The following is a 9,373-nucleotide window of genomic DNA, read 5'->3' on the forward strand; positions in this document are numbered from 1 at the left end:
GCAGACGCGCTCGTCCGTCCAACTCACTGTCCACACAGAAGGCAGGCAGATGGCAGTATGGGCGCGGGTTGTTGCTGTTAGCTGACTGTCGAAAGGTGCAGGCGCGCTAGCGTAGATGGTGTATTGGATGTTGGTTAAATTAATTGTGGCTAAAATTAAATTAATACCAACTAAATGGAGAATTAGTCGTGAAATAACGAAGCGACATTAAATTGCGACAGACACAAACATGGCAGGGCAACAAGCGCGTTGCACAGGCGGTAGCGCGGGTAGTGAGCGGCGCGYACACTTCCGTTCTGTGGCAGCCGCAAATGAAAGCAGTAAAAACTGTAGAAGCATGAAATGAAGTGCAACGCATTTCAAGGTTTTTGTGAAGAGCAAAAACAACAACCACAAACCATACGCGCTGCTGGCGTTCTCAACAAACAGTGTGCGGGAGCTGSAAGCGGTGGATAAGCCAAGCTACAGCAACGAACATTGTTTTAAGTGGCAACATATACATTTGCGCTGCGATGTGCAAAMAACCAGAGACAAAGGCTGATATTTAAAACCACTCAATATGCCGGAAATCTGMAACAGCAACAACACGGCACAGAATRTGGTAAGAATGTTAGTCSMARRMMAMCCMAAAWKGGGGCTGTTCAGCAATGCACGGCARTCAAAGGGGTAGTTTGTGGCAGGATGATGCGCAAGTGTCAGGCGCTTAGGTTTTAGAAGCACAAAAARGCCACAACAAAAAATTAAAAATAAACTCGCTGCCAGAACGCATATCAAATGACAACGRMGCAGCGGCGGTGCGCTGCGGCRCGTCGRGCGGCAGAGCCATGAAAATGTCAGCGARCAGGCGAAATGCGTCGATCCTCGTGCGAGTGATCGCAATAATAATTTTTGCCTTTTTCGTTTGACAGGATGCGCGCAAATAAAAGGATGGCATAAACAGGATATCAATATGTACAAAGAATTGAAAAAGTCTTCAAAGCGTTTAAGGGCAGACAGCAGCTTTGGGGTTGCGCAAGTGATCGCAAGTGCTGCGCGTGCGCGTCGAAGGAAGTAGTAAAAATATGGTTTGTGTGAAATTGGAGTAATAAGGAAGTGAAGTWAATTGATTGGCATATTTAAGGGTAGCAAATGCATTTCGTATTAGAAACGAAGGTTAAGGGAATTAGACGAACATAAAACTGTGCTACCAGGAACGGCTTGATCGGTTGAGAACATGTGGGTAGTTAAAAAGACACTAGAAATGAATATGAAATAATATTCTTTATATCAACTTACTGCTTGAGCGCATATTGGCGCTGTTATTCGTGTCATGCAATGCCTCGACGATCAGTGTGAACGTGCCCTGTAAGGAAATAAGTGGAAAATATTATTAAAAACAAAGAAAACAACACATTGAAAATACTTATATCGATTGTACTATGTTGACATTTTTCAAAATGTGTGAACGCTTTATAAAATAAGTAAAATAGCTTAATATGCTTAAAGAAGGTACAAATAAGCTAGATATAACCGTTACTTTCAGAAATATAAAACAAAAAATGCTGATCTTCCGTGATCGCGAAGCACTGATCTTTAACATATTACTGGAGTTAAAAAATTTGATATCTCTTTATAAATATTGATTCGTGGTGAAAAAAATATTGACAGCAAGAAATCTATGAAGATCAGTGATCAGTAGGCAGCGCGATTGCTTAACACGATCAGTGAAGATCACTACAAGTTTAAAAAGAAAACTTTGGAGACTTGCTTTTGAAAACATTTACTTAGAGTTAAACAATACGGATGTAAGAATTAAACGTTGATCACTTTTAATGATRAACTAAGTAAAGATATAAAGTGATAGAGCCGCCTAGCTGTTTGCACGAACGAGCACTTCAACAAAAGACGATTTCCGCTCAAAATATGACAAGCAGATAGCGGCAAAAGAGAAATCTACTAAAACTCAGTTGGTTGGGGAGAAAAAAATACCGATCTTCATAAAGGCGATCAACAAAAATGTTGAAGATAAATTAAAGGCGCATAAAACTCACAAAGCAGCGGAAATATTAGCGTAAAGCACACGCCATTAGCGCGGTCGTAAAAAACTCGAAAAAGCACGCACAAAATATAAATAAAAAATGCAAATTTAAATTAGCGACAAATTAATAAATTGTGATAAGCACACGAGACTATCGATACCTATATACTTACGTAAAGTGGCAGCGGCAAACCAAAGTTGCAAGTATACGAATTAAAAGTGAAAAGACGCTGCCAAGTGCTAATGGAAAAATAGACGCCCACGCCGCATTGGCCGCAAGGCAGCGCGCTTAAAGTGGCCATAACATATATTATACAATAAATAAATGGAAAACTAAATATGCTAAGTTGGCTGGCGTAGCTGAACGAGCGTGGTAGGCGCAAGCTGTGCCAATGCACAGTGGCCAAGCGCGTTGTTGCCTCTGTTGTCGACCAGCTATGAATAATGCAATGAAGTAGCAAAATTCATAACTAACGGTGCGCGCAGGCGCGAGGTAAGCGCAACAGTTGCTGGCATTTGAAATGCAAATGTGAGCGCGAGCGCGCGCGCCCTGAGTAGTAACACTCAGCTAGGCTCAGCTGTATTGGCTGCTAGGCGCATGCGTGCACGCCACTTGCCAAAGCGCCCTCAATTCATACAAACAAGAAAAAATAATAATTTGAATAAAAATAAAAACACAGCACACATGCGGCGACTAAAATTGTAGTTAGTTGTTTGTTGTATGGCTTCTTTTCGCTGTTGAATACAGGTAAATGAAGATAAAGCTGGTCGAAACTGTAAGCGTGAAATATGCAGAGGAGGATGCGCCAACGCCTTGGCCATACGGCGATTGCAGTAAATTGTTGCGCTTTCGATTTTGAAAGCAAAAACAGGTTGCGCTGCAGCGGAAAATATAATTTTCGAAAACCATAATAAAGGAGTRTGTGGGTGGCGCGCGCTTCCTACTATGATAACGCACAAATGACAAATGTGAAATTTGAATATTTTAAAGATTGCATAAATGCGCAGGAACTTGATGAGCGCGTATTAATTTACAAAGTGAAAATAATAATAGATAATATTGAAAACTAGTTAAATGAATTTTTGTAACTTTTTATGTTAATTTCTGGCTTATATTTTCATTTAKCGCTCTTTCCACTATAAGTGGGCTGACGGAAACGTTACGCTAAACTACAGCCGCGGTATTTTATTGTCGGAGAATTTCGGAGAATGAACGCGCAAAATACAACGCTAAAGTGTTGGCAAGCAGAACTGAAGAATTCAAAAGCAACAAATTGTTAGGGCAGCGGGCATTCAAGCGCAAAAGGCATTGAAATGCCGCGCAATGTGTAAGCAATTTGAATGCGCTAGCGCGCAGCGTTAGTGAATGGATGCACCGCCAGTGTTAGGCAAGCAAAGCCACGCGGTAACCAGCTGGGCGCGCTGAAGAGGAAATGATTGCAAGTCACAAATCAAAAATCGGCAGCTCATAAAAGTCGCAAACACACAACGGCGCGCAAGTGCATGATGAGTTGAGCGCAGCCGCTTSCTATTGCAAAGGCGCGCAGTGTGCGCACAATCAAATGCAATTTAAGGCAAAAATCAATACTCATTTATTGCATTTGCAAATKTACAAATAATAAATTTGGCAATGGCAAAAATATTATTGGCTAACAAAGCGTTTGGCAAAAATAAATTTTGGGTGCAAAAATCTGTAGGCGAATCATAAGAAATATGGGCACGGCAGGAAGCAAATCAGACGACACACAGAGTGCCGCTTGGCGCGCAATAAATTGCAAGCGGCAAGTATGTTGCAAGAAAAGCGGCAATGAGGTGGCGAAAAGAAAGCGCGCGCACCTCAAAATATCCGCCAAAGGTGTTGCTGTGCGCCGCTGGCGAATGTTGTTGTAGGTGATACAAAGYATTGGTGAAATAACGATGCCGGTGTGGCGAATTATGTTGCCACTGAACGTGTTCAGGCGCGCATTGTCGCAAAAGTCTGCGAGCGGTAAGTAAGCGATCAGCAGTTTGAACGACCAAAAAGTCTGACACAGCCACAAAGTGAATATATGACAGCGCACAGTAAGTTCCATTACTACTGCTGCGCGTTTCATTTGTCGCCGTCGCGCCGCCCATAAATTGTTTGCTTTTTTCTGCTCTTTGCATTTATCTTCAGGGGTAGCTGCGCCGCTTCGGATCGTTTTAATGAAATGAAGAAGCTACAGCAGCAGCAGCAGACAGTTTGCGCTAAAAATACACAAGTTTGCATCGTTGCCAGCGCGCGTGTTGCGCGACGACATGCAACAATGAAACGCTAGGTCGCGTGCAACAACGTGGGGCAGACAGAAGCGCTGCATATATAGAAATTTACAGACAACCGCCACAAGTCAATGAGTTAGTAAATATAAAGTGCACACAAAGCACACATGCATTTGATGGCATGTTGCGCGCCTGAGATTAAAGTTCAATTTCAGCAGCCAGCAACACCCTTCGCCAGCGCGGACCCCAAACTTTACACTCCCCAAYGTGCGCGTTGTTGTTGTTGTGTCTTTGACAATAGCTATTTTTAGGCGGCTGACGACAGTATGTGAAAAGTAGGCGTGCTACCCGGCTGATCATGCAAAATGAGTGGCACAMAGGCAGGCGTTGACTGCGAAGGGGCGCGCGCAGGCGATCCAATGCTGGGGCTTCACCTTTTGTAGCTGTCAGTCGTCTGACAATTCAGTTGGTTAAGGCGTCTGTGTGTTTTCGTTGCGCAAAGTGAATTTCTTGCTATTTTAAATTCGCTATAATTCAGCTGAGAAAGTGCGTATTTGTGGCATGGAGTTAAGCTATTGACGCACAACAGCGGATTTATTATTGCCGAGTGTTATGTAAACTATTTTCGTTGCTTATTTCGTTTAGTGCAGACGCAAAGCGGCACGCTTCAGCATGGGCCGCAATGACCCAGAAACTCACAAGAGGAACACAAAAAGATAGTGCAACAAAACAGGATGCAAAGGAATTATAGTATATAATATATAGTAAGTATATATATATATATATATCTTCACTGACAGCAACAATGTGGAACACAAGCCAGCTAGAAACGGCAATTAGCGGCAGAAAAGCCGTGTGGCAGAAGAAACGGATAATGGCARACGAAGAAACTTCAATTCAATTATAGATAACGCAAAAAGCCAGCGCTCGCAGATAAGCAGCAAAAACAGCACGACCGCGGAATTTCACGTGCCACATTAATTTGCCGCAGCCGTAGCGGTTTRACGACCGCACAACCGGAGTTGGCGATGTGGCAAATGCACGGCTACTTCGAGGCTTATCCCTTAACCGCTACTAAATTGCTAAAACTGCATTTGTTGTTATTGTTGTTGTTGTGAAAATGATAAAGACGACGTTTGGAATGTTGACGACAATGACGCGCCGAACGCTGACAAGCGCTGATGGCCGACGTTAATGACACCAGTCAACCAGCCGAGCTAGCGCGCAGGCCGCGGCACCACGCTGATCGCACAGCGCACGCCGCGCCGTAGTTAGTACAGAGAAAAGTGGATATGCGCAAAGAGAGTGACGGCCAAGCTGATAATGATGATGACTAGTGACGTTGCACATGCGCGCTGCGGTAATTACACATGGCGTGTAGCAACTATGCGGCGCTGTGAAATCGGAAATGTGGCTGGTGCTGGTGGTGGTGGTGGCAAACGGAAGAAGGCATGCGTAAAAAGTAAGCGCAAGTAAGTGAATAGAGAAGTGGGTAGTAGAAGAAGGAAGCATGTAAGTAAATCACCCTTATGCAAGGAGTTGCAAGTGGTATATATACATGTGTGGCTGTGTGCTAGCAATGTTGACAAAGTTCACTGCGCTAAACTGCTGTTGCAAGTACATGTGCCCATATGCGAGCCATGAAGTGAGAATAAAATATTGTTGTTGTTATTGTTGTTATATACATCGCGCCACAAGCCAGCGAGTGAGTGTGGTAGGAAGAAATACCTTTCATTGCCACATCAGAGGTTAAACATTATGGCGCTGCAGTGACTCGCCCGTTGAGGCAACATTAAATGTTGCATGTATGCGTGTTAAAAATGCCGTTGCGCGAACGCAAAGTGGAGTTGAAAAATACGTTAAAAATTGCTGAATTATTGTGAAGCTTGAGTGCGTCGCAAAGACGGGGGTAACAGGAGCGTATATACAAACGCGGCGGCTCGTAGAGAGAGTGCAGCGCGCCTGTAGAATGCTTGCCACAGAATATGCAGGTAAGCCATAATAAAAAAAATTAAAAAAAAATATTAAAAATTATAGGCTAGAAGATTGAAGACACCTAGTGAGCGGTATATACACATACATACATCAATCAAAGAAGCGCTGCCGTTTTAATTAGAATAAATATTTTAAAGTTGAGAAAATTTATTTTTGGAAATTAAGATTTAGTGCGAAGCATACGTATGTAAGCATATATTTGTACTCAAAACTCACACGTGTTACGAAAATAATATGCCGCACAGGCGAAATAGGGGCGCTGTTGTTATTGCCTTTGTTGCAAGTAACGTTGCATTGTGCTTTATAGGTGACAACGAAAATGAGGGTGCGCTCGCATAGCATACGTGTGCAACACGCAATATAACGCAGAGTACTTCGTGGAACAATATAATTATTTGTTTGACTGCTAGCCGAAGATGCAATAAACTAATTGCGGTGACAACGCGCGTGAGCGGGAGAATGGAAAATGCATAATATGTAACTGTTTCATTCAATTAAAGCTAAGGCGCTATAAATGTCTTTGTAGGCGCTGCGCTCTTGGTGAATGGAATGAGTGTGTACGATATGAGCGCGTATACTAAGCGACCCAGTAGGAAATATGAGCAAAAAATAAGGACTAAAAGTAATTAAAATAATAATAAAAAATAAAATTGAAAACAAAAACATATATTATATTTTTTCGCGCTGCCATCAAATTTATATGGAATTCGAACATATTAATATTTGCGCTTATTAAAAGATAAACATGTTTCCAATGGAAAACGACAATTTTTAGGGGCTAAGATATGCCATAACAYGCGCCAGCAAAGAAACAACAAAATCGAAGCTACTAAATAGGCGCGCTGGGTGGCGGTAGAAGAGGGGACTAAATTGAAATACGAAGGCAAGCAACTACATTTATACATATACGCGTTATGCTTTTGAATGGCGAAAATCCAATTCGAACAGCATAAAAGTAAAGTGCTGATCACAGCAGAAATAACAAAAAGCCGCGTATTTACATTARCAAGTCGYATAGAAGGGGCGCCGCTAACTCTAAATGCAGCMAGGAAGCAAGGGCGACCGCGCAAGCGCAATCGTCAAGGGAATAAACAACAGCAAACGCAGTGAGCGCGATTGGGTTTATTTATTTTTGTTTTACTGCTGCTGATGGTGGTGGTTAAGGTGATGGCAGCGCAACGATTTGGCCGTTGGGTGTGCAACATGCTGGTAGTGGTGGTGGTTGGGTTAATGCGAGTGCGTCGCAAGTTAGTGCACACAAACGCTACCGAGAAGGGGTGCTGCTCTACACTTACAAGCGCGCACGCGCGGCGTTTCACTGCTCGGTATACACAAGTCGACGCGGTTTTAGCGCATTTTAATAGCTGACAGCTGTTTGGCGTAAAACGCGGCAACTGAAATGTTTACTTTGCGCCATGAAGTGGCGGCGCGGCGCACCAAGTGTGTGGTGGTGGCGGCGCGGAGCGGTTCGGTGGTGCCGCGCACTCAAACGGCCAGCCAGTCAGCCACCCCTTGTCCAACGTACATACATGTGTGTATGTGTAGTCGTGCGCTTAGTTGGCGGCGCTTAGCGACAGATATGTAGATATGCTTTTGCACCCCAGCTATAAACATACTTGCCTTTGTTTAGTTGTTTCTATGTGCATACCTCATTTATGACTTTTTGTTGTCGTTTTTGTAACGTACTTTTTGCGACAAGGACACGTGCTTCGACGCGGTACAAATGATCAACAGCGAAGAGTAGTAATTGTTAGCGATAAAAATATGTATATAAAATCTTTGATAGATTTTATGTGAAACAGAATAGTTCAAGAAAATTGAAAAAAATGAAAACAAATTAAAATTAAAATGAAATAATGAAAAAAACAAAGATCTAAAACAAAAGTGCTTAGCAAAATCCACACTAAAATATTAAAAATAAGCCCTAACTGTTTATTTATAAACCATAAATACACACATACGAACACACACTTGCATATTWTATGAATCAGTCGGCATAAAAGGCCAACAACAACAACGGCAAAAGATCATACCAACACGAAGCGAAAATGTGCCACTTGGCAAGCGCTCCGATGGCTGCTTTAGTGTGGCTTAACGCATGTCTACACACACAGCTATATGTAGGTATATGTTGCATGCAACATATGATGCGCGACAGTCGTGTAAGTGCAACAAAACCAACCGTATACGTTTTCCTCACTTTTTTAGCTTTTGCAAATCACTTCCCGTTTCGACAGCCGAGCGCGCCGCAGCCTATAGTTGTTGTAAATGTATCTATACATTTGGATTTTGTTTAAAAATAACTCGAAAATGTTGAGAGGCATTAATTTATAGCAGTGTGTCGCTTATGTGTGTGTGTGTCCTCACTTTGCTGTGCAAAAACTCGGCAAAAATAGACAATAAAGAGGCGTAAAAATATAACAGTAAAATTTTCTATTTAATTTTTTAGTGTTTTTCGTTGTTGGGCGGTGCGTGCGGCAATAGCTTTGAACTCTTTGCTGGCTTTAGCCAACAGCTTTTGTTTTATTTCTTGTTTGACGACTCAATTTTTTAAATTGAATTATTAGTAAATTAATATGACATAATGTATAATAAGCTTAAACTTAATAGAAAGGTTAATTTTTGTTGAAAAACAAGTGTTTTTCACTTACCGGCCATGCAAAATTGAAGGCGAACTGTATGGGATTCGTGAAGCCTTTGCTTTTGAATTTTTGCGTATTCGTTAGATTTACCGAGTTCTCTCCGAGTACCGGCGTCACAACGTCACCGAACGTACACTGTGATGTCGTATCGATTTTGGCTTGATAGTGTTTGAGACAAACGCGAAACCGTGTCTTACATGTACCGATACATTTGCCCGTTTGCGGATCGGAAATGCCGCTACAGCAATTGCCCTCACTGTCGCGACCGTAATCGTTGTTGAAATAACGTAAGCGTAATTCGAACAAACCGGAACTGTGAACCTGGCGGAAGAAAATAGAGCATACACGTGGAGATTAGTATTTTTGGAGAGAAAATTTAAAATTATTTTAAAAATTACAAAAACATATATAAAACAAGAACCCAGTAAATAAATACAAATAAAAAACTTTTATAACCGGTTTCGCAAATTATAAAAATTTC

General features: G+C 42.0%; 1 protein-coding gene across 1 annotated transcript in view; it reads right to left on the bottom strand.

Annotated features, from left to right (window-relative positions):
* Positions 1–1,261: 1,261 nt before the first annotated feature.
* Positions 1,262–9,373, bottom strand: part of LOC108972221 (neurogenic locus protein delta-like) — a 24,792-nt gene continuing 16,680 nt past the window's right edge. The window contains exons 2-3 of the mRNA XM_018938744.1: positions 8,902–9,213; positions 1,262–1,342 (exon numbers count right to left, since the gene is read on the bottom strand). Coding sequence (XP_018794289.1) covers positions 1,262–1,342; positions 8,902–9,213 — 393 coding nt within the window. The remainder of the gene's footprint in view (positions 1,343–8,901; positions 9,214–9,373) is intronic.

This window comes from Bactrocera latifrons, unplaced genomic scaffold (assembly GCF_001853355.1).
Source record: "Bactrocera latifrons isolate USDA-ARS-PBARC rearing strain unplaced genomic scaffold, ASM185335v1 scaffold_387, whole genome shotgun sequence".
Classification (NCBI taxonomy): domain Eukaryota; kingdom Metazoa; phylum Arthropoda; class Insecta; order Diptera; family Tephritidae; genus Bactrocera; species Bactrocera latifrons.